Source organism: Bubalus bubalis, chromosome 11, assembly GCF_019923935.1.
Source record: "Bubalus bubalis isolate 160015118507 breed Murrah chromosome 11, NDDB_SH_1, whole genome shotgun sequence".
Taxonomy (NCBI): domain Eukaryota; kingdom Metazoa; phylum Chordata; class Mammalia; order Artiodactyla; family Bovidae; genus Bubalus; species Bubalus bubalis.
Window position 1 is genome coordinate 43,630,216 of NC_059167.1, and position 26,141 is coordinate 43,656,356.

At 36.9% G+C, this 26,141-nt stretch overlaps 1 protein-coding gene across 5 annotated transcripts in view; it reads right to left on the bottom strand.

Moving 5' to 3' along the window:
• The window catches only part of TRPM7 (transient receptor potential cation channel subfamily M member 7), a 114,070-nt gene that overhangs the window by 74,463 nt on the left and 13,466 nt on the right, over positions 1-26,141 (bottom strand). For all 5 annotated transcript variants that reach the window (XM_006077783.4, XM_044925006.2, XM_006077782.4 and 2 more), the window contains exons 2-11: positions 20,086-20,165; positions 15,889-15,927; positions 11,851-12,049; positions 9,410-9,623; positions 6,673-6,797; positions 5,715-5,886; positions 4,336-4,510; positions 2,920-3,043; positions 2,436-2,508; positions 977-1,077 (exon numbers count right to left, since the gene is read on the bottom strand). In XM_006077783.4, coding sequence (XP_006077845.1) covers positions 977-1,077; positions 2,436-2,508; positions 2,920-3,043; positions 4,336-4,510; positions 5,715-5,886; positions 6,673-6,797; positions 9,410-9,623; positions 11,851-12,049; positions 15,889-15,927; positions 20,086-20,165 — 1,302 coding nt within the window. The remainder of the gene's footprint in view (positions 1-976; positions 1,078-2,435; positions 2,509-2,919; positions 3,044-4,335; positions 4,511-5,714; positions 5,887-6,672; positions 6,798-9,409; positions 9,624-11,850; positions 12,050-15,888; positions 15,928-20,085; positions 20,166-26,141) is intronic.

Genomic DNA, 26,141 nt, shown 5'->3' on the forward strand with positions numbered 1-26,141 from the left:
CAGGAGTAGAGGCACAAATGTAGAAAATAGACATGTGTGAACACAGAGGGGGAAGAGAAGGTGGGACGAATTAGGAGTGTGGCACTGAAAAATATACATTACCATGTGTAAAACAGATAGCTAGTGGGAAGCTGCTGTATAACACAGGGAGCTCAGCTCGGTGCTCTGTAATGACCTGGAGGGATGGGATCGGGGCAGTGGGAGAGAAGCTCAAGGAGGAGGGGATACATGTGTGCATATGGCTAATTCTCTGTTGTACAGCTTCCACTGACACAACAGTGTAAAGTTATTATAATTCCAATAAAAAAAAGAAACTGACAAGCCTTTAGCTAGACTCAAGAAGAAAAACAGAGAGGACTCAAATAAATAAAAAATGAAAGAGATGTTACAAATGATACCAGAGATATAAAGGAACGTTAAGAGGTTAACATAAAAATTATATGCCAAAAAACTGGACAACCTAGAAGAAACAGTTAAATTCCTAGAAACATAAACTTACCAAAACTGAATCATGATGAAATAGAAATTGTGAACAGATTAATTAGGAATAAGGACCAGACAGCTTCACTGGTAAATTTTACCAAACATTCAAAGAAGAATTAATACCAATCCTTCTCAAACTCTTCCAAATTTATCTTATGAACCCAAGGTTACTCTGAGCCCCAAATCAAACAGGGACGCCACCAGAAAAGGCAATTACAGGAAAACATTCCGGACAAACATAAATGCAAGTTATAGAATTTTTAGAGATCTATACCTTATTAAAAAAACACAGTTTTTAATCAAGAGGCAAACGGAACTTACTAAATTCTAAATGGATCTGGATGCTGCAGAAATGTTTAGTTACAGTAATTTTGCACTTTTGACTGACAGGTAAAATGTCAAGTTAGGACACAGTTTCAGCAAATATTGTTTTATAATTCAGCTTAATTACTAAGCTAAATGTATACATTGCTTGTATACATTATTTACATACCAGCCACTGCTGTCCATAAACAAATACATGATTTTTGGCGATGTCAACTCTATCCCAAGCCAATGTAAGGATGAGCTGGTCAAATGCAGATGCATTAGTGCCTAATTGAATAAAGAAAACAGCTGAGTGGCGGATTCATTTTGATATTTGGCAAAACTAATACAGTTATGTAAAGTTTAAAAATAAAATAAAATTAAAAAAAAAAAAGAAAACAGTTGACAAGTTCATTTAACTTATTTGAATTTTTTGGCAAGTACATTTTTGTACACGTTTAATAGGATGAATTTATAGAAGTCAAACTGCTGTGTAGAAAGATATATAAAGTTTTTGATACACTGCCAAAATAAATTCCGGAAATGTTATACCATCCTTCAGGAGTATACAAATACCCAGTAGGAGGATAAAAAGCTTCCCCCCACCCCCAATTTATAGGGTTTCTTTGTTTTAACATCTTTCTATCATTTCCAAATTTCCGCATTTCTGCTAATATCTATCACATAAATTCTGACTCATTTTTCCATGGATTATTCATCTGCTTATCACTAATTTTTAACACCTTCTAGTGATCTTTCCACATTCCTGTTCTTAGTTATCTCATCTATAAAATGAAGAAAATAGGAAATCTAACTCTTAGGGCTGCTGCAAGAGTAAACAACATAAACTACTAAAGCATAGTAGCTAGTTCACAGAAAGAATATAGCAAATATTAGTGCTCTCTTTTTATTTTTTATACTTATGAAATCATACTTATTGACCTTTCCCTTTATGGTTTCTAGGCTTCCTATTATTTATGATCTTTATTCTTAGATGATGTAAACATGCTATATTTACTATAGTATTTTTAAAATGTTTGATCTATTGGCAATTTATTATGGCTTAACATTTGCAAAATTTTTGTGAATGATAAGACAACACCCTCTTGCTCTGCTTCTGCTACCTCATTCCACACTGTCAGGTATTTAGATGGAACAACATTTTAGTTTATAATTTTTGAAAAGATTTCTCACTATAATACTGTTTATCAGTTGGATGCCTTTGGAAAGATAATGAGAGAAAAACAATTCAAGTGAAAGTATAATAACCCCTCAGTCCTAGAAGATACAAGTTTTCTTTCCAAACTTTCCTTCCTAATAAAAATAGCACATTTAAGAATACTATCTTTAATTTCTATCAACTAATACCTTATTACTTTTAAACACTTATTTTTCAGCCAATTAAAAATGTGACACATTTTATACATCCTTAACAAGATAACAGGCCTAATGGCATAAATCCTAGTTTGAACTTTTAAAAAAATTATATACTATAAAGACAAAAGTGAATTTGCTGTCACAGAAAGTGAATGCTATGTCTTTTACAAATAAAAATTATTGAAAAATTTAATTCTCAAATTAACAAACACTAACTTATATAAAAAGACTGTAAATGAAAGACCTAACAAATAAATTTGAAACCTTACCTTTCAGCAGTGCAGTAAGAATTGCTACATCTATATCTTGATGTTCATCTGATCCAATGTGGAAAACAGTGATCTATTTAAAGATTAATCCATAATATTATGCATTTACATTTTAAAAGCTAAGGCATAAAGCAAATAAATCACAAAGTAATTTCAAAGTACATGGCATATACAATTTTCGGAGGTCAGAAATAATTTCATTATAATAAAAAAACCCCCAAAATTAAGAATCTGTATCATTTACCAAATAAAATTCAAGTATATTCAAACCTTTAGTATTTTTCTAACTGAGAATTCTCCCTGCAGTCTAGTGGTTAAGACTCCGTGCTTTTATGGCCAAGGGCTTGGGTTCAATTTCTGGTTGGGAAACTAAGATCCCACAAGCCACAGGGGTGGCCAAAAATTAATTTTTTAAAAGTATTTCTCTAGTTTAGAATGTGCTTTGAATTAAATAAAAAGGCTTATTCTGATGAAATCTACTTACGAGCTCCTTTCTTTTCATACATTCCATTAGTGTTTGAAATAAATGAACTGCTTCACTCTGGCCAAAGTTAAATGTTTTTTTGATAGTTGAAATAATATCGGGCTCTGCTGCATCAGGAAGATTCCTGAAGTAAGAGGAAATACAACTTAATCCACTGATTTCAAATTCTGCAATTTGAAGAATTTAGTATCATCAAGTACTGTTGGACAGGCAAGGCATTTAAAGATACTGTATTAAGTACTTGGGAAAAAATTAAATACTCAACCGTGAGTGAGATCTGCTTCATTAGACTTCCACTACAAATCACAAGGGTGAAAAATGGAAAATGGAGTGATTTTTCTCTTTGAATTATTTCCAACATTTTTTTATAAGGCATGTGAGTACATTATCAGTACTCACATTCTATAAGATTTTGTATAATCTTAAGATATTATGATGTGTAAACCAGTATTTCACCAAAATGTGTTAAATATCAGCACATTTGCATTTTTATTTCTTTTTCTCAAAGTGGAATATATTTACATGGCTCAAAAATTTGATATAAAATATAAAGATGTGAAAATTCATAGTGAAGGTGTCCTTTTCACTGTCTTCTATCAGTCCATTCCATCTCAACTGCTCTCAAGAAACACTATTACTTTGTGTAACTTTCCAGGATCTCTTTCCATACATACAATTCTGCTTTTCTCCCACATGAAAGGCACCATAATAAATATGTTACTGTACATTTTCCTTTTTCTACATATATATTGTTAATCTTCTCAAGTCTACTAACCAGATTAAAACCATACATAAACTATTGCAAACTATTCCACTGTGCAGATGTACCATGTTATTTATCTAGTCCCCTTGATATATGCTCTATATTGTTCCAATCTTTTATTATGACAAACCATACTGTAATGCATAACTTTATGTAAGTTACTTCATATGTGTACATTTGTAGGAAAATTACCAGAAATAAAACTATCAAGTCAAAAGATATGTGCCTCTGTATATTTAACAGATCTTGCAAAATTGTCCATAACAAAGACAGTTATATTTTAACTCCTTCTAATAATGTGTCAGACAGGCCTTTTCCTCAACACTTAGGAAGGTATTTTCATGTTCATAAAACACCGAAATGAATTTAATATTCTAGAAGCCACAAGCCTCTTTATGCAAGGGTGCGCAGTTGTGTCCTACTCTTTGCGACCCCATGGACTGTAGCCCATCAGGATCCTCTGTCCATGGAATTTTTCCAGGCAAGAACACTGGAGTGGGTTGCCATTTCCTACTCCAGACCCAGGGATCAAACCTGCATGTCGTTCATCTCCTGAACTGGCAGGCAGATTTTTTACCACTCCACTACCTAGGAAGCCCCCTCAGCCCTCTTTACGTGAAATTATTAAAAATGTATTGTAATCATACACTTACCCTCCTTCTTCTGTTTGCTTATGAATATATGCTAGTAGATCTGCAGCTCTGCCTGTTCCTTCACATACGACGACTGGAACAGGAGGACTTTCCTGGAGGTATTCTAAAACAGTGAGGATAACATTTGGCCCACCCTCAAATATAAGTGCCACCACAGGAACACCTTGACCAATTCCTTAAAAAAGTAAAAAGATTAATTATGATATTAGGCAAAATTCAATAATTTAATCTTATTTTTATCTCAATCAAAAACAAAAGCCAAAATAAAATTTCTTAAAAGACTGTATTGAATTAAAGTACTCAACATGATACTAGTCTGATATAAATAAAATACTAAAACAATTACTTTTATACTGACTTTTAAGTCTGTTCTAAGTAACAAAATTAGAAAATTCAATATATAACAAGGCACATACTAGAACATATATTCACTGGAAAGCAGTAACTATTTTGCATATTTCACTACTTTAACTCTTGATTAGAAATTAAAACACCAAGTTGGTTTTCAGTTTGCTTTTTAATATGGCATGAGTTGAACTTCCAATGTTTCTATTTTTAATCACTTTTTTATTCCAAATGCAATGAGACATTAGTATAGAAATTAATGACAGAATCAGGATTACATAAACAGAACAGATCAATAAAATCAAGACCTCTATAAGAGTAACAGAAAAGAAATTTAGTGAATACCTTGTCTACTGAATACCTAGTGAAAAAATCCAAAATATAGGTATTTGCAAAGTTCTAAAACATTCCTAAGTTTTAGGAGATGCTATGACTCCACCGTAATCTGAAAATACTATCCTGTAATTTTTGTACTTATATTTCACTTCATCATAGAGCTCACCTTCTTGGTGTCCTAAAATTACAAAATTTCTTCTTTCTGAAATAAAAATCTAGATGTTGAACTAGAAAGTTTAACCATGGTTGGAAAAGATGTGTTTCTAGAATACCAATTTTTAAGACATATCTACCAAAGAGTGATACCTACTTATGTTATCAACTTTAAGTAAAGTGATTTCTTACTTCACAATAAAGTATGTTTTTCCTCTTCAATCCTGAACTTCAAAGTCATGTACTGGAATATATCATACATTAAGAATATTTCTGAATTCCTTGAGATGCAATGGGATTACAGTAGCAACAAAGCTTCCAATGAACTTTTGTGGCTTTGGCCTTGATATTTGAGTATCCTGTTTAATCTCAAACTTCCTTTCCTAGGTCTCATTTTGTGTAGGGTCAGTTACTCTTTGTTGTTTAATGTCATCCTGCTACTAAGGAAATGAGGACTTAAAAGAACATTCTACCTTTCATAGAATGCTGCTGGCAATTAATACAGCCCAGAATAATTTTAACAACAAATTTATAAATGCCCTTACTAGCATGAATTCTTTGCTGATTAACAGTTTTTTCAAGTTCTCTTCTAAGTCTGACTTCTGCTCCATACTTTCCAACAGTGCCATCATCCACCAATATGAAATGGGAATGCAGATTATTCAGAACATTCAATTTGCTCAGAGGGTTCAACAAAGTTTGGTAAGGAGCAACCACCTAAACAATAGCAAACATGAGAGTTAGTGGGTAGGATTAAATATAACATAAAGTAAAAACAAATTTTGAAATAATCTGTAAAGGCAAAAATACAGAATATAAAAGAATGTATCAAAAAGCATGAGCTTTTAAGCAACTGAAGATTATTCAATAATGGGCTAAACCAAACAATTATATTTTGGCTCTCACTCCAGAATATATCATATTTCATCATCCCATGCAAAGGAAACAGCAGCAAATAAGCAAATAAATAAACAATGTTAAGAAACTCTCAGGTTATTAGGGAATAACGTGCAATATATAAAGGACACTGAATAAAAGCAGTTTAATGTCATATTGCTACTTTTCCAGTCATAAGTAGAATCTTTAAAGTTGATGTTAGAAATTCAATTGCATTTGAAAATGATCATTATAATTAATTCCTTTTTAATAATCTCTTGAAAAAATATCTACAACCAATTTGCATGTCTTTAACCTACTTGAATAAAACACCAGCATTTGATTACTACTTTCACAGACAATACAATTAATTCTTAACATCATGCAATCATCAAAAACTTAATTACACAGACTGGCATGATATGGAAAAAGTGTGAAATAGTTATACAAAAAAAGGCAGAAACCAAATGTACTAACACTATAATTACAACTGTTTAAATCTATGATGGTGTTTTCAAAAGGACTGTAGTACGATCATGAATATTTTAGGTTGACTTTGCACTATTCTTACTCTAATTTTGTTCTGACATAAGCTTAAATAAAAGAAATTTTTAAAAACACTCTTACATCTCTCCCAACAAGATCATTTCTGTTTTCAATCACTCCCCATGGAGCTATTCCAATAGTGCAAATCTTTCGAGATGATCTGGAAGCATGTTCTTTAAGGGCATCACCAACATGTTTTGCCACACCTGTTCATACAAAATCAAATTCACTTTATTTGAAAGTCTTTATTGTGTTCAGAACAATCCTATTCTCAGTAACGTTACAACTGGTGCTAGTTTTTTTTCACATATACAAGATAAAAAGCAACGAAGTCCAAAAGACAAACTTTCAAAAGAAAACACAAGGACGAAAAAGAAAAAAAACAACAACCCACAATGTCAAACCACTACAACTGCCTGAAACACACGTAAAACTAACTTTTACCATGTTGTTAGGCCTAGTCTCCTCTCTTAGATTCCTCATGTTAACTGTAGTTTTTGTTACTGCTCTATACATCATCTAAAAAAAAAGAAGAGTATGGCTCAGGACTATAAGCAAAACACACAAACCCAGAAAAAACTACAACAGTTTTCTAACTGAGTCAAAAACTGGGAGGAAAGTATACAGAAAAAATAATTCAAAAGAGCACATAACTTCTCATTACCACTTGTTATGGACTGAACAGTATCCTCCCCAAAATTCCTATGTTGATACTCTAACCCCAGTACCTTAGAATGTGAAGGTATTTGGAAATAGATCCTTTAGGATATCATGTGAAAATGAGGATGTTAGGGTAGGCCCTAATCCAATCTGGCTGGTGTCCTTATAAGAAGGGGAAATTTGGACACAAAAAGAGACACCAGAGATGCACATGCAATGGGAAAGGCCACAAGAGGACACAGTGAAAAGATGGCCATCTGTAAGTCAAGGAGAGCTGCATCAGGAGGTACCAAACTTGCTATCATCTTGATCTTGGGTCTCCAGAACTATTAGAAAATAAATTTCTTTTGTTTAAGCCTCCCAGTCTGTGGTATTTTAATAGCCCCAGCAAATCAATGCATCACTCAATTAGATTTTTATAACACATTAGATCTCATATCTCACAGGGATTATTGAAATAGCATCTTCACTGTTCTTCCAATTGCTGCTTTGCCTGTTTATAGTCTATTTTTAAACCATCATTCAAGATATCTTTGCTCCTGTCAACTCTGTTTAAAACCTCCCCTTCTAATTCAGATTAAAAGTCAAAGTGCTTATAATGGCCTGCAAGGCCTTATATGATGATCTGTCTGTTGCTCCTGATATTCACCACAAACCCTATGTCAACCCCACCATCACCACTCACCTGTAACTTTCTTATCTCATCACCCAGCAGTCCTTGCTCATTCTACTCAAGCTACATTGGACCTTTCTTACTATTTTTCCAATACTTTCCATTTCTTCTCCTTTAAATGCTCTGTCCCACATTATTCTTCATCTCATTTGCTTCATTTCCTTCCACTTCTACTCAAAGTTACCTTATGAACAAAGCTTCCTTGACCATCCCTCACTATCCCTTCTCTACACTTTATGTGTCTCCCAAAGCACTTATTATTTAATTTATTATACATTTAGTTATCTGTTTGTTTTCTACATCTTTCCCACTAGAATATAAGCTCCATGAAGGCAAATATTTTGTGTAATGATATATTTTCAGTGGCTAGAAGAGTGCCACAATAAGGTTCAAAAAACAGTTGCTGTTAATGAAATATATTTTTGCAAACTAATTTAAATAATAACTATGTTTTACTTCGGATATTAAAATTAATTTGCCTTCCTTCTATCCAAACTGTGTATGTGATAGGAAAGACTTAGAATATAAGATTATATTAAAAATTAATTTCAAAAGCTATTTTTTACCACTGTCTAGGCAATGAATTGGAGAAGGCAATGGCACCCCACTCCAGTACTCTTGCCTGGAAAATCCATGGACAGAGGAGCCTGATAGGCTGCAGTCCATGGGGTCACTAAGAGTCAGGAACGACTGAGCGACTTCACTTTCACTTTTCACTTTCATGCATTGGAGAAGGAAATGGCAACCCACTCCAGTGTTCTTGCCTGGAGAATCCCAGGGACGGGGAAGCCTGGTGGGCTGCTGTCTATGGGATCACACAGAGTCAGACACGACTGAAGCGACTTAGCAGCAGGCAATGAATTGCCATTCTTTTCTCAATTTACCAGCAGTTACAAAGTGACAAGAATAACACTTTGCTATACAGTAGTAGGTCAGCAAACTTTTTATAAAGGACCAAATTTTAAGCATTTTAGGCTTTGCAAGACACACAATCTAAGAACTATCCACCTCTGCTCTTATAGCACAGAAGTGTGATACAAAACCATACAAAAACAAATGTGGCTGTGTTCCAATAAACCTTTATCTACAAAAACAAGGAGTAGGCTGGATTTGGTGCAGGGAACCATAGTTTGCAGACCCCTGCTCCAAAGCACACCATTCTTGGGAATTCCCTGACGGTCCAACGCTTAGGGTTTGGCACTGTCATCACAACGGCCCAGGCTGGGGAGCTAAGATCCTGCAAGCCACAGGCACAGCCAGAAACGAAGTCTTAATAAAAAGAAAGTAAATGATAAAGCATACTATTCTTTTAAAAGAACAAACAAAAACCAAGTTCATTTTTCAGTTAGCATTTATACTTAAGAACTATAGATTACTTAACAGAAGACTAGTATACATTTATACTGTGTTGACTTTTCAAATATCTGATATGAAAAATTTACAAACACATCAAATAAAAATTATACCAATTTTATTACTGTTTACCTGTGTTCACTCCTCCAGTTAAAATCCAGGCTCCGGTTGTAACTGCAGCTTTAATAAGACCCTTTCCAAGCAACTGCTTGATTCGTGGGTGAAGCTCAAACTTCTGCATGCCACCATGCACAGAGATAACAAGTTTGGGTAATTCCATTTGCCATTCTTTAAGCAGAAGTTGTAGAATGATTTCAGGTTTGGTGTCATAGGATAGCCTCACATACTAACAAGAAAGATTTTTTAAAAATAATAATTCATAAGTTTCATAATGCAGCATCACATGACTTAAGAAAAACTTTATTTGCATAAGATTATTATAAAATAGATTTCATAGGCTACTTGTAATATATTTACACTCCTAAGAATAAGCAATAACAAACAAACAATTTTAAGGTTGGAAAATCATTCTGTAAGAGCTAGAGAAATAGTGGCACTCTAATTTTCAAACTTTAAGATGTAAATTTGTTACACCTTCTGATTTTATAAACCAAATTACCATTCACCTGGTTTACAGATTTGTCCACAGTATTTCTTGCCTTGTAAGAAGAAATCAAAAATATTCATATCAAATCTTATAATACTCAGATGTTGGGGGGAAAAAACACTTTTAATCTTCTCTAATAAAGGTTCTTTCCAAAACAATATATTAGCCATTCCTTTACAGAGATCAAACACCAAGGAAAAATATCCCAAAATATCATAAGTTATATAAAACTGAGAAGACTCCAGATTCCCTTAAGAATGATTTGTAATGAGATTTCTTCTATAAATCTTAAGCATTAGCTTTGTTTAACTTATCACTATACTTGGGTACATTAAGTGGTGCTTGGAAAATAATCTAAAGTTAATAAATTTAAAAAACAGATTATGGGACTTCCCTGGTGGTCCAGAGGTTGGGAGTCCACCTGCCAATGCAGGGACACGGGTTTGATTCTTGGTCCAAGAGGATTTCACATGCTGTGAGGCAACTGAGCCTGTGTGCCACATCTACTGAGGCCACACTCTGCAAAAAAGAGTAGCCCCTGCTTGCAGGAACTAGAGAAAGCCCTCATGCAGCAATGAAGACCCATCACAGTCATAAATGAATAAATAAAATTAAAAAAAAAAACAGATTATGTTAGTAATAAATGAGGAATTCCATTTTCAACAATGATGGACTATGTTGTTTTGGACCAACTCTGCCCCTAGGAACTAGACAAACTAGATTAACGACCCCTGTTATTAAGACATCAGTAAGCTACCAAAGTTGTGACAACTTGTGGTGTCAGGATCCAAGAGAACAGAAAAACCCGGAGAGACAGGCCCATCATATGACACTGCTTAGCAAATCAAGACAGGGAGGGAGCCAGGGACAGCAACTTAAAAGGTAAAATGTAGACAAGTCTAAATGAATCATAAATTATTATTTGGGGATTTAAACATTTTTATTTATTTATATTTGGCTGTGCCAGGTCTTTGTTCTGCGTAGGCTTTCTCTAGTTGAAGCGAGCGGGGGCTACTCTTCCCTGCAGTGCTCTGGGCTTCTCACTGTGGTACCTTCTTTTGTTGCTGAGCACTGGCTCTAGGGCATGTAGGCTTCAGTAGCTGCAGCATGTGGGTGCAGCGCTTGTGGTTCCTGGGCACTGAAGCACAAGCTCAATAGTTGTGGCACATGGGCTTAGCTGCTCCGTGGCATGTGGGATCTTCCAGGAACAGGAATCGAATCTGTGTCTCCTGCATTGGCGGGCAGATTCTTTACCACTGATCCACCAAGGAGGATCAATTTGGGAGTTTTCAAAACACACACACACACACACACACAAAATTTATGCCAACAAAAGCACGTAAGTCATGAGGGAAATAAATGCAGTCACAAGTATTCTAAAGGTTCTTGCATTGACCAGGAAGTAGTAAAAGTACTAATCTGTAACAGTAACCAGTTAAAGATGTATTTTATAGTATTTATAAAATTAACCTGCAGAACAGAAAAATATATAAATAAGATGCTATAAAGAAAAGCAATAATTAAAAATACGTTAACCAAAAAGATAAAAAAAGGGAACAAAGAGAAAGTGAAATAGTAAATGAAACTAAAAAAGGTTCAATGCACCAAAACACAGTAATTCTGTATTTGTGTGTACCAATACAAGAACTTCAAAATAAAGAAATGACTAAAACTGATTTTCTGACACACTATTATATAAGCTGTCAGATAATAAACATACATTATTTAATTAACTGGCTTCCTGGGTAGCTCAAATGGTAAAGAATCTTCCTGCAATGCGGGACACCTGGGTTTGATCCCTGGGTCGGGAAGATCCCTTGGAGAAGGGCACGGCAACCCACTCTAGTATTCTTACCTGGAGAATTCCACAGACAGAGGAGCCTGTTGGGCTCCAGTCCATGGAGTTGCAAAGAGCTGGAATTAATTAAAAGGTAAATGAAGTAAGACACTCTAATACACAATATACCTTAGCTCTGTAGGAATGAGAACCCCCTTGAAAATTTATGACTCCATAAGCATCCGTTGGGCTCTGTTCTGTATGTTTTTCCACAGACCACTCTTCTAATGTCTGATTAAAATGGTCACCCAATTTCACATCTGAGTATTTCATGGCAAGACTTGCAGTAAAACAAGCATGTTGCTTGACCAAGCGACCACAAAAACACCTAAGGGAAAAAAATAATAAAACTTTTAAAAGACCTTTTAAAAAAGTCAGTCAATGAAAAACTGTTTGAAAATAAAGGAACTTTTGAAGAATATGAAAATACTCTGACTTTTTGATTTTAGGATATCAGTAAGTTAATCTGTTAACCATAGCATTAAAATACTATAAATACATTAATATTTGATGATACAGGCTTCTATTAATAAACTTAGTTTGAGGCATCTACTTCAGTTCAGTTCAGTCGCTCAGTCGTGTACGACTCTTTGTGACTCCACGAATCGCAGCACGCCAGGCCTCCCTGTCCATCACCAACTCCCAGAGTTCACTCCGACTCACGTCCATTGAGTCAGTGATGCCATCCAGCCATCTCACCCTCTCTCGTCCCCTTCTCCTCCTGCCCCCAATCCCTCCCAGCATCAAAGACTTTTCCAATGAGTCAACTCTTCCATGAGGTGGCCAAAGTACTGGAGTTTCAGCTTTAGCATCATTCCTTCCAAAGAAATCCCAGGGCTGATCTCCTTCAGAATGGACTGGTTGGATCTCCTTGCAGTCCAAGGGACTCTCAAGAGTCTTCTCCAACACCACAGCTCAAAAGCATCAATTCTTCGGTGCTCAGCTTTCTTCACAGTTCAACTCTCACATCCATACATGACCACTGGAAAAACCATAGCCTTGACTAGACGGACCTTTGTTGGCAAAGTAATGTCTCTGCTTTTCAATATGCTATCTAGGTTGGTCATAACTTTTCTTCCAAGGAGTAAGCATCTTTAAATTTCATGGCTGCAGTCACCATCTGCAGTGATTTTAGAACCCAAAAAAATAAAGTCTGACACTGTTTCCACTGTTTCCCCATCTACAGCTTTGGAGAATGTATAAATGTTAGTGAACCTGAAGACAGATCAATACAAATGATATAATTTGATAAATGGGAAAAAATTATTTTAATTAAACAAAAATAAAACAGGGCCTCAGTGACCTGCAGGAAATATCAAGCAACGTAATATACCCAGAGTTCCAGAGGGAGGAGAGACAGAGAAGGGGCTGCTGCTGCTGCTGCTAAGTCGCTTCAGTCGTGTCCGACTCTGTACGACCCCACAGACGCCAGCCACCAAGCTCCCCCATCCCTGGGATTCTACAGGCAAGAACACTGGAGTGGGTTGCTATTTCCTTCTCCAGTGCATGAAAGTGAGAAGTGAAAGTGCAGTCGCTCAGTCGTGTCCAACTCTTAGCAACCCCATGGACTGCAGCCTATCAGGCTCCTTCATCCATGGGATTTTCCAGGGAAGAGTATTGGAGTCAGAGAAGGGGCAGAAAAGGATCTTAAGAAACAGTGGCTAAAATTTGGTGAAAAACATGAACTTGCAGATATTTATTCAAGATTTCTGCTTTACTGACTATGCCAAAGCCTTTGGCTGTGTGGATCACAATTAACTGTGGAAAATTCTGAAAGAGATGGGAATACCAGACCACTTTATCCGGCTCTTGAGAAACCTATATGCAGGTCAGGAAGCAACAGTTAGAACTGGACACGGAACAACAGACTGGTTCCAAATAGGAAAAGGAGTACGTCAAGGCTGTATACTGTCACCCTGCTTGGTTAACTTATATGCAGAGTACATCATAAGAAATGCTGGGCTGGAAGAAGCACAAGCTGGAATCAAGTTTTCCGGGAGAAATATCAATAACCTCAGATATGTAGATGACACCACCCTTATGGCAGAAAGTGAAGAGGAACTAGAAAGCCTCTTGATGAAAGTGAAAGAGGAGAGTGAAAAAGTTGGCTTACAGCTCAACATTCAGAAAACTAAGATCATGGCATCCGGTCCCATCACTTCATGGGAAATAGATGGGGAAACAGTGGAAACAGTGTCAGGCTTTATTTTTCTGGGCTCCAAAATCACTGCAGATGGTGATTGCAGCCATGAAATTAAAAGACGCTTACTCCTTGGAAGGAAAGTTATGACCAAACTAGATAGCATATTGAAAAGCAGAGACATTACTTCGCCAACAAAGGTCCATATGGTTTTTCCAGTGGTCATGTATGGATGTGACAGTTGGACTGTGAAGAAAGCTGAGCGCCGAAGAATTGATGCTTTTGAACTGTGGTGTTGGAGAAGACTCTTGAGAGTCCCTTGGACTGCAAGGAGATCCAACCAGTCCATTCTAAAGGAGATCAGTCCTGGGTGTTCTTTGGAAGGAATGAGGCTAAAGCTGAAACTCCAGCACTTTGGCCACCTCATGCGAAGAGCTGACTCATTGGAAAAGACCCTGATGCTGGGAGGGATTGGGGGCAGGAGGAGAAGGGGATGACAGAGGATGAGATGGCTGGATGGCATCACTGACTGGATGGACAGGAGTTTGAGTGAACTCCGTGAGTTGGTGATGGACAGGGAGGCCTGGCATGCTGTGATTCATGGGGTCGCAAAGAGTCGGACACAACTGAGCGACTGAACTGAACTGAATTGATTCAAGATTTATTCAAAAAGAAGGAAAAAGAGAACCATTCTCAGGCACATCACAGGCCTGCTGTTAAAAACCAAAATTATAGGGGGAAAAATCCTTAAAACAGCCAGAGGGAAAAAAGACCCATTACACACAGACGAACCACTGCACTAATGACAGCTGACTTCCCACTAGAAACAAGAGCCAGAAGACAACAGAATGGTATCTTCAAATCATTGGAATGAGGAAACTCAAAATTCCATAGTCATGGAAAACATCCTTCAAAAATGAGTAAAATAAATATATTTTCAGATAAACCAAGCTGAGAAAACTCATCTCCAGTATACCAGTTCAGTTCAGTCACTCAGTCGTGTCCGACTCTTTGCAACCCCATGAACCGCAGCATGCCAGGCATCCCTGTCCGTCACCAACTCCCAGAGTCCACCCAAACCCATGTCCATCGAGTATACCAGCATTATACCAAAAGCTAAAGGAAGCTCTTCAGCCTGAAGACAGCCACCAGATCGAACTACCCATCTAGAGGAAGGAATGAATAGGCCTGGAAATGGTACAACAATTCAATATATGTAAATGAACTCATTCTATACACTTCTGTTTTTAGCCTGCCAACCGGAGACCTTCTCTTCTTTCTCTTACATTCCTTCATCACATCTTAAAGAACAACATTACTCTTTAATTAGTTGCCCGAGTAAGAAACTTAGGTGCCATCCTCAAATGTTCCCTTTCCCCACACACCACCAATCCTACTGAGTTTATCTGATTGATCACCCTTTTCAAATATGCCTATTTCTCTTCATTACCATAGGTAGTATCTTAATTCAGGCTCTTATTTTTTGCCAGAATTACTCTAAAAACTTCCAAACTATTTTTTCCTCTCAATCCAATCTCCTCAAAATGCCAACTGCTTTTATTGAGGGGAAAAAAAAGAAAATCTACTTCCCTATATAGTATCTTTTTAACATGAAATCAAAACTGTGTGGCATAGTATACAAAAAGTTAAAATGATCTGGCCCTATTTATTTCTCAAGACTCAGATCTTTTCAATATCCATCATATTAATTCCTTCTACAGCTTGCAGTTTCCTGACATAACCATAATCTCTTTCACTGCCAGGCCTTCCCACAAACTGTTCTCTCTGCTTCAAATCCCTTTCCTCAATCTTTAACCAGCTAATTCATATTCAACTTTAGCTCTCTGCTCAGGCACCTGCACTTGAGTTTCAAGGAACTCTGCCTAATCCTTTACCTCCCAAGTGTGAGTTAAGTAATGCTTAAACATAATGGCCTGTGAATTTTATCCCAGTGTATTCTGACTTTTTTCATATACTAGTTTTATTTTCCAAAATGTGTGCGATACTGTTATTGTTATGATACTTACCTGACAAGTTGCTGACAAATCTGACATCCTGGAAGGCATCTATAAAACAAGGTAAATCTATTACTTAAAGGGAAAATCATTTTTCTTCTTATTTGAACTAAACTATAATAATCCATTAAAAAAAAGTACAAAACAAAGGAATATTATATATTTTTCAAGAGATATCTTAGGTCATTTGTACCTTTTTTAAAAACTCAGTTTTCATTTTTTAAATACAATTAGTTGTGTCATAAAACCCAGAAACCACAAAAGACAGATTTAACTACATTAAAAAAAAAAAAAATTTATATGGCAAAAACACATCACTAATAAAAGTCCAAAGATAAACTGAGAAAAAATATTTATAGAAAAAAGTTTAGCTTCCCTAATAATATAATATATTAAATATAAATATAATATATAAAGTTTCCCTAATGGCTATGGTTTTTCCAGTGGTCATGTATGGACGTGAGAGTTGGACTGTGAAGAAAGCTGAGCGCCAAAGAATTGATGCTTTTGAACTATGGCGTTGGAGAAGACTCCTGAGAGTCCTTTGGACTGCAAGGAGATCCAACCAGTCCATTCTAAAGGAGATCAGTCCTGGGTGTTCTTTGGAAGGAATGATGCTAAAGCTGAAACTCCAGCACTTTGGCCACCTCATGCAAAGAGTTGACTCATTGGAAAAGACTCTGATGCTGGGAGGGATTGGGGGCAGCAGGAGAAGGGGACGACAGAGGATGAGATGGCTGGATGGCATCACCGACTCGATGGACAGGAGTTTGAGTGAACTCCGTTGAGTTGGTGATGGACAGGGAGGCCTGGCGTGCTCCAGTTCATGGGGTCACAAAGAGTTGGACACAACTGAGCGACTGAACTGAATATATAATATAAAAAGTGTATTCACTTCCCTAATATATTTATCAAATCAATATAAAATGGGAAAATATATGAACAGATGTATGCATGTGTGCTCAGTCACTCAGTCGTGTACACTCTGCAACCCCTGGACTGTGGCCCACCAGGCTTCTCTGTCCATGGTATTTCTCAGGCAAGAATACTGGAGTGGGCTGTCATTTCCTGTTCCAGGGGATCTTCCTGACCCAGGAATCGAACCAATGTCCCCTGCATCTCCTGCATTGGCAGGTGGACTCTTTACCACAGAGCCACCTAGGAAGTCCATATGAACAGATAATTCACAGTAAAAACATAAATATGAAAAGATATTTGATTGGAAGAAAATTATTTAATCCTTTAAGACAATATCTTGGTATGAATATAGAAGAAAGTAGTCTTATATCTGCTGGTAGGAGTACAAATGGAGGGCAATTTGGCAATACTCATCAAAACGAAAAATGTACTCTCAAACTTTAATTCCAGTACTTAAGAGTAAAGGTTAAAAATATCTATAGAATATGTGTAAAATAAAGTTATTCACTACAGAATACTTTTGTCTAATAGCAAAAAAGAAAACAGGTTAGCTAAAACGTCCATCAATCAGGGAATATTAAAATTATGATCCAGATATATAATTAGTAAGGATGCAACAATTAAGAACAAAGAACAATGTGACCTGGGAAATGTCATTGGTGCTCTCTGATTAAAAAACATGATCTTATAACAAAACCCATCTTTAATAACTAGTATGAAATTCAGATAAATCACAGAGTAATGATTGAAAGAGACACTAAGGTTATCTATTTTAATGATCTAAAAAGACATTTACAGAAATTACTAAAAATTGGGGGAATATTAAAGAATACAAAAAATGTTTTCTTAATGGTGATCAAATAAATGCAAATTTAATACATAATTTTCTGTTAATCACTTTCTTGAAGATGAGGGCTAACATTAATCAATATTCAGGCATTCTCGTCACTACTGGTGACAATGTACATCATATTCTTTAATCTTTTAGAAAGTTTTTTGACATTACATATATTAAGGGGGAATAAAACTTGAAACACAAAAATAGTTTTTATCCACTAAAACCTCCATTACGACCTAATTTTAATTTAAAATAGGCTCAAAATTGAAAACAACTCAAGTGCCCAATAGCAGGATATGTACATGAACTGTATATATACCAACAGAGTATTAACTACTACTCTTAAAGGGATATTATGGAAAAATAAAGTTACTATAACATTTTGTTAAAAAAAAAACAGATACAATGTTTTACATATAGACTGAATTTAGCAATATTTTAAAAACAAAAGCTATGCACTGAATAAAGATTAAAAATAGGTGCAATAAATGTTATTAATGACTGTCTTCATGTTTTGATACTCTGAATATTGAGCCAACTTTCTACATCTCAAGTTTGCAAAATCATGCACATTTCTCTTATAATGAAAATTTGTATAAATGAGACAGATACTAAAAATTTTTTGCCATTAATATAAAAAGAAATGTTGAATTTCAAACAGAAGGTTTATGTAATATACAAACAAAATATTTAGAAATTCTATTCAATAAATATTTACCAAGAATTCACTATGATGTCACAATAATAGGGACAGGTACTATAACTTAATATATCAATTAATAAAAGACTGGGCTTCCCAGGTGGCTCAGTGGTAAAAGAACCTGCCTGCCAACGCAGGAAACACCAGTTTGATCCCTGGGTCGAGAAGATCCCCTAAAGAAGGAAATGGCAACCCACTCTAGTACTCCTGGCCTGGAGAATCCCATGGACAGAGGAGCCTGGCGGGCTACAGTCCATAGGGCAGCAAAGAGTCAGACACGACTGAGCGACTGAACACACACATACTGTAACTTAAAATAGTTAATAAAAGATTGCTTACTTGGCATAAGAACCATATATCAAATGGAAGTAAAAGCTGTAGAGAAGATAACTGCATAGAAGACAAGGTTTAACAGGAGACAGGAACGGTAAGATGACTAAAAACTCCAGTAAACACCTTTTTCAATTAATTTGTCCTAAGTGCCTGTGAAGAAAAGTGCTTTGTAGTCCAGAAAGTAAGTACATCTTTGAGGTACCCTTTTAAGCTTTTTGCTATTTTTAGGTCTCAGAAAAAAGAAAAAAATTAGGAAAAATGTTTCTTCAATAAATACCTCAAGAGATCTTTTTCTTGAATTCTAACTCATGTCCTTTACTTAAATTTTTTTTTTCTATTATCAATGCCATTTTTAAGACCAAAGGACAATCAGAGATGCCAACAAATTTCTGGTGATGGGTTTTCCAATAGGTGCTCATCTGCAGCTACATATTGGCAAACAAAAACAGCAACCATTAGGTTCATACTGGTTTCTTCAGCGTAACTATAGTGTTAGGTACTCAATAGACGCCCCTTAAACAGATACATAAACATTTTAAGTTCTCAGTATCAATAAATCAAATTTTTAAAAAAGAGACTTAACTGTCTGATCTTTTGTAATACACTAGTATGATATGGGGGAAGATCAGGGAAGGAAGAATACTCTGAATGAGAGGTTTCATGTTGTGAAATGTCATTAAGAACTGCTGCTACTGCTAAGTCACTTCAGTCGTGTCCGACTCTGTGCGAGCCCATAGACGGCAGCCCATCAGGCTCCCCTGTCCATGGGATTCTCCAGGCAAGAACACTGGAGTGGGTTGCCATTTCCCTCTCCAATGCATGGAAGTGAAAAGTGAAAGTGAAGTCGCTCAGTAGTTCCCGACTCTTAGCGACCCCATGGACTGCAGCATGCCAGGCTCCTCTGTCCATGGGGTTTTCCAGGCAAGAGTACTGGAGTGGGGTGCCATTGCCTTCTCCAATTAAGAACTGCAGAATGCTGATATCTTGCTACTACTATCTCCTCCTAATCCTAAAAGATTAACAGTAAACACAAAAATTAACAGTAACTGCTGCTGCTGCTAAGTTGCTTCAGTCATATCCAACTCTGTGCAACCCCACAGACAGCAGCCCACCAGGCCCCTCTGTTCCTGGGATTTTCCAGGCAAGAATACTGGAGTGGGTCGCCATTTCCTTCTCCAATGCATGCAGGCATGCTAAGTTGCTTCAGTTGTGTCCGACTCTTTGCGACTCTATGGACAGAAGCCCACCAAGCTCCTCTGTCCACGGGATTCTCTAGGCAAGGATACTGAAGTGGGTTGCCATTTCCTTCACCCAACAGTAACTACAAATAATTAATAACTTTAGTTTTTAATAAATAAATAGCAATGTAATTTACATCTAAATTTCTATAAGAATTCAGAATAAAGAGAAGTATACGTACCTGTGAGGGTCTTTGGAACTTGGTATGATATATACACATTCCCTCTTGGTCAAAGTGCTTTCTATCCAGGATTTCTGGGACTAAAACAGAAAGTTTAAAAAGACTGTTTATAAATTAACCAATTAATATTACAAAGAAAAATTTAATAAAAAATACATAAAAAATTCCATTTTTAGTTCACTGTTTATTACATATAACATGTTTATTGATGACAGCACACCTAAAATATGAGAATCACTCCATTTAAATCCACTGAGTTTGAGACTACTAATCAATAGTACTATGCAGATACTAAATCAACAGTGCTATGCAGAGCCAAAAACCTCAAGAGGGGCTGGTACGAGCCTGGGAAGTGGATCATTTTACAGCCAATTAGAAGTGACTGTCCGAGACCTGCCAAGCATTCCCGTAGCTAAGACTTTTTTTTTTTTTTTTTTAAATTTAAATTTTATTTTATTTTTAAACTTTACATAACTGTATTAGTTTTGCCAAATATCAAAATGAATCCGCCACAGGTATACATGTGTTCCCCATCCTGAACCCTCCTCCCTCCTCCCTCCCCATTCCATCCCTCTGGGTCGTCCCAGTGCATCAGCCCCAAGCATCCAGTATCGTGCATCGAACCTGGACTGGCAACTCATTTCATACATGATATTTTACATGTTTCAATGCCATTCTCCCAAATCATCCCACCCTCGCCCTCTCCCACAGAGTCCATAAGACTGTTCTATACATCAGTGTCTCTTTTGCTGTCTCGTACACAGGGTTATTGTTACCATCTTTCTAAATTCCATATATATGCGTTAGTATACTGTATTGGTGTTTTTCTTTCTGGCTTACTTCACTCTGTATAATAGGCTCCAGTTTCATCCACCTCATTAGAACTGATTCAAATGTATTATTTTTAATGGCTGAGTAATACTCCATTGTGTATATGTACCACAGCTTTCTTATCCATTCATCTGCTGATGGACATCTAGGTTGCTTCCATGTCCTGGCTATTATAAACAGTGCTGCGATGAACATTGGGGTACTCGTGTCTCTTTCCCTTCTGGATTCCTCAGTGTGTATGCCCAGCAGTGGGATTGCTGGATCATAAGGCAGGTCTATTTCCAGTTTTTTAAGGAATCTCCACAGTGTTCTCCATAGTGGCTGTACTAGTTTGCATTCCCACCAACAGTGTAAGAGGGTTCCCTTTTCTCCACACCCTCTCCAGCATTTATTACTTGTAGACTTTTGGATCGCAGCCATTCTGACTGGTGTGAAATGGTACCTCATAGTGGTTTTGATTTGCATTTCTCTGATAATGAGTGATGTTGAGCATCTTTTCATGTGTTTGTGAGCCATCTGTATGTCTTCTTTGGAGAAATGTCTATTTAGTTCTTTGGCCCATTTTTTGATTGGGTCATTTATTTTTCTGGAGTTGAGCTGTAGGAGTTGCTTGTATATTCTCGAGATTAGTTGTTTGTCAGTTGCTTCATTTGCTATTATCTTCTCCCATTCTGAAGGCTGTCTTTTCACCTTGCTAATAGTTTCCTTTGATGTGCAGAAGCTTTTAAGGTTAATTAGGTCCCACTTGTTTATTTTTGCTTTTATTTCCAATATTCTGGGAGGTGGGTCATAGAGGATCCTGCTGTGATGTATGTCAGAGTGTTTTGCCTATGTTCTCCTCTAGGAGTTTTATAGTTTCTGGTCTTACGTTGAGATCTTTAATCCATTTTGAGTTTATTTTTGTGTATGGTGTATGGCTCTACTACAAAGCCGTAGCTAAGACTTTGTGCTTCCACTGAAGGGGGCGCAAGTTGGGTCCCCTGAGCCCTGGTCTGGGAACTAAGATCCCACAGGCCGCATGACACAGCCAAAAAAAACCCCTAGATATATTCTGTTCTATTTCTAAGATAAATACCTAAAGTACAGGGGCATGGAATGGCTAATGGCACAGGCACCCAAAAATGCATCAAGCAAATTCTAATCAAAAGAAAAACAATACTAGAAAAAAAGAGATGCTAGACATCAATAGGTTACTACATGATTTCAAATGTATGATTCACCAGATTGTTAGAACAATCTTATATATGACAGTCCTAAAATGAATACAGAACAAAAATTAATAGGGAGAATAAGACAAATCTAGGATCACAGTGGAAGATTAACACATTTCCTTCAATTACTGTAAATCTGAAACAATTTCAAGTTTAAAAGGTTTTTAAAAATTACTGTTTATACCACTACTTAAGTTTTTGCTTGGATCCCTAGCCTCTGTACCCTACTACTGGTGACTGATTAGAAAGAGATGGGGCATTATATATTGAAAAAGGTGAAACTCCACAAATTAGGACTGAGTAGATTAAAGATCTTGAGCTTCATCCTCCATATAACATATATGTTAGATATATAGAAAATATTAAATATTGTATATCTAATATGTCTATAGATATTACTATATATTAAATATAGATATTAGCATGCTCTCTATCAGAATCTCTTTTCCCTTCTCTACCTGCCTCTTTCTTACCAGGACAATACAAAAAGGAAGAGCCTATATTCCTTAATGAAACCTCTACAGTTCAGTGGTTAGGCAGGGGAGTTTCCACTGCAAAGGGTACAAGCCTAGTTGGAAAAATTAGATCCCATAAGCCAACCGGGGGGCCAAATCAAAAACAACAAAAAAAGAAGCCCCTAGGAGAAGAGATATTCTAAACAGAATTATGATGGTGAAGTTTGCAGGTTCCTCTCAAATCCTTTAGATATTCTAATCATAAACCTTAGTATATCCTTTAATCTAATTCTGGTTTCAAAATTCTGTCTCTTCATTCAAAATGTCCATTTTCTAGGTCAGTGGTTCTCCTTTAAATACATTCACTAAAGCAGTGATCCATGCTTAAGTGAATGGTACACTTAAGCAGTGTACCATGATCCCCTAGTTACAAAAATCACAGGATGGGACTTCCCTGGTGGTCCAATGGTTAAGAATCCATCTGCCAATGCAGGGGACACACGTCTGATTCCTGATCTGGGAAGATCCCACATGCTATAGAGCAATTAAGCCAGTGTGCCACAACTATTGAGCCTATGCTCTAGAGCTTGGCAGCTCCAACTACTGAAGCCCATGTGCCTAGAGCCCATTGTGCAATGAGAAGTCATGCAATTCAAAGAAGAGTAGCCCCCACTTGCCACAACTAAAGAAACCCTGCACACAGTGACTGAAGACCCAGTACAGTCAAAAGTAAATAAACAAATTTTTTAAAACTCACAGAATGCCCTCTAGAACCCATGACCCTTCATCAGGAAAATGTCCTACACCCTAAAGCTCAATTAACACAGTCCCTCCACCACCTTCTTATTCTAACTAAAATCTGGTATTCCTTTGAAGAATCTGCTTTACCTACATACCTCTCATGGGGAAAAAAAAAAAAAATAGGACTCTCTTCATTTTTACTGTAGTAGGAATACACCCAGCAAACCCAATCCTGATTCAATCCAATTCCTCATCCATTCCATAACTGCCTATGTTAATATGACTACAGGAAAAAACAAACAAAACAACACCTTTTGATTTCACTTTAAAACCGCAAACATCCCTTAATGATGTCCAATAGTCACACCGCATTTCCCTGGTCCATTTTCTCATTCTCCTATACGATTTCACACTATCTCCTCCTCTTCTCAAACCTCCAACCCTCATTCACCATTCTTATTCTCAACTGATGACCTACTTCTCATTTCAGTCAGAAAATTGAAGCAAATCTGCCCACCAAAGAGGCTTACACTATTTAGGATATGCAATCACGATTCCCTCTACTGCTTATGCAACTACAGAACAATGGAACCATGCCCAGGATCACAGTGAGAGCACTGTCCTGACAACCAAAAGATCTGGCCATGTCAGTCAGATTGCTGATATTACTGCTATCCTACACCCTCCTCCCACTCCAGAACCATAGTACACTGAAGGCAGGCAGCACATCTGGACTGGGAGACATTTATTCATGTGACTTCTGTTTGTAACTTTAAAAATAATCATTTGGTAGGCTATTCTAATACATGATGATGTGAGGTTGAATTTTTACTAAAACTAACTTACACTTTAAACTCATGAAATTTTTATTATGCTCCTCTTCTATTATTAAAAATCACAGGGGGCTTCCCTGGTGGCTCAGTGGTAAAGAATCTGCCTGCCAGTGCCAAAGACACAGGTTCTCTCCATGGTCTGGGAAGATCCCATATGCCACAGAGCAACTAAGCCGGTGCGCCACAACTACTGAGCCAGTGCGCGAGAGCCCGGGTGCCACAGAGGATGAGCCCGCGTGCTGCCACTACTAAAGCCCATGTGCCCTAGAGCCTGTGCCCTCAACAAGAGAGGCAGCCACAATGAGAAGCCGCAACTAGAGAGTAGCCCCTGCTCGCCACAACTCAAGAAAAGCCCTCTCAGCAACAAAGATGCACCAGAGCCAAAAATAAATAAATATATTTTTTTTAAATGCAGGGACTTCCCTGGTGGTCCAGTGGCTAAAGACTCCATGTCCCAATGTAGGGGGCCTGGGTTTAACCCCTGGCCAAGAAAACTAGATTTCTTCACACGTTGCACCTAAAGATTCTGAGTGCTGCAACTAAGACCTGGCATGGCCAAATTAATAAATAAAATTTTAAATTATAAAAATGGGTTTATAATAACAAAAATTATACTGTGATTTATCTTTTAAAGGGTTGCTTCTCTCTTTTAGAAAAACTGGAACTGTGCTGGGGTGGGGGAGAACAGCTCAGTGATTGTACTTACTGCTATATTTTTACTGGTTGTTAAAGCAAGACAAAAGATTTGTTTGGAATTTCTCTCTGTGAGCTTATTTGCAAACAAAAAGGCAGCTCAGTCCCATGATACAGTAATGAAGTCCATCAAAATCAGATTCTAGAACTAAACATTTAACATATGCAAATAACACACTAAAACAGTGGCAATATACAAGCATGAGACGTACTCAGATTGCTTCAGTATGAACTATACGATTTTTTAAAAACTAAATTATTTGCAATTCATGAGCATAGGCCTAAAGCCTACAGCATGAATGAAAGATGGGTGAAAAGTGAACACAACATGAGCAAATTTATTAATTAACAATACAGTGGACCTTTTTAAGGAGTTTTGTCAAGAGGAAAACATCTTAGGGAGAACTTGAAAATACACGGCTTAGATAAGGGTTAAGAAATGCAATCTTGTACAATTCACAGCCCCGTTTTCCCCCCTCCTCTTTTTCTTGATTGGATAACTAGGCAGAAAACTAGAAAGAACAGAGTAGACTTAAACACTATCAGTCAGTTTTACCTGATGGAACTCATGGAATACTCCATTCACAACAGTGGGGTTTCCAAGTGGCACACTAGTGGTAAAAAACCTCCCTGCCAACGCAGTAGAAGTAAGAGATGCTGGTTCAGGAAGATCCCCTGGAAGAGGACATAGCCACCCACCCCAGTATTTAGGCATAGGGTCGCAAAGAGTCGGACACGACTGAGCGACTTGCACTTAGAGAACTATGGCTATACTCTATATGGGCAATAAACAAATTTTTTCTATTAAGAGCCAAACGGTAAATATTTTAGGCTTTTTGGACCACTTACTGCCTCTATCACCTACTGTTTTGTTTTTCAACCACTAAAAAATATAGGAACCATTCTGAGCTCAGGCCCTGGCCAGAACAGGCCTTGGCCAGAGTTGGTATACATGGCATAGTTTGCCAACCCATGCTCTAAATCTCACAAAAGCGTCCCACAAAAAATCTCACAATTCCACTGAGCCAATTCCATCTAACAAGTCTATGCCACGTCCTTCAGAGTCTTCCCCTGCACTGTTTCTTGGATATTATTAGTGTCCCTTCTACCAGGCCTACAATCCCAGTAGACCCTTGTATTAAGAGTTGCTTTCTAAAGACAGGAAAAACAAGATGAGGCTAAAGAGTCTTAGATGTACATGAACAAAGTTATTTTTTTCCACAGGAATTTCAATAGAAAAGGCATTAAATAGATGTAAACATGAAATGTAAACATTACTGAGGATAAAAATA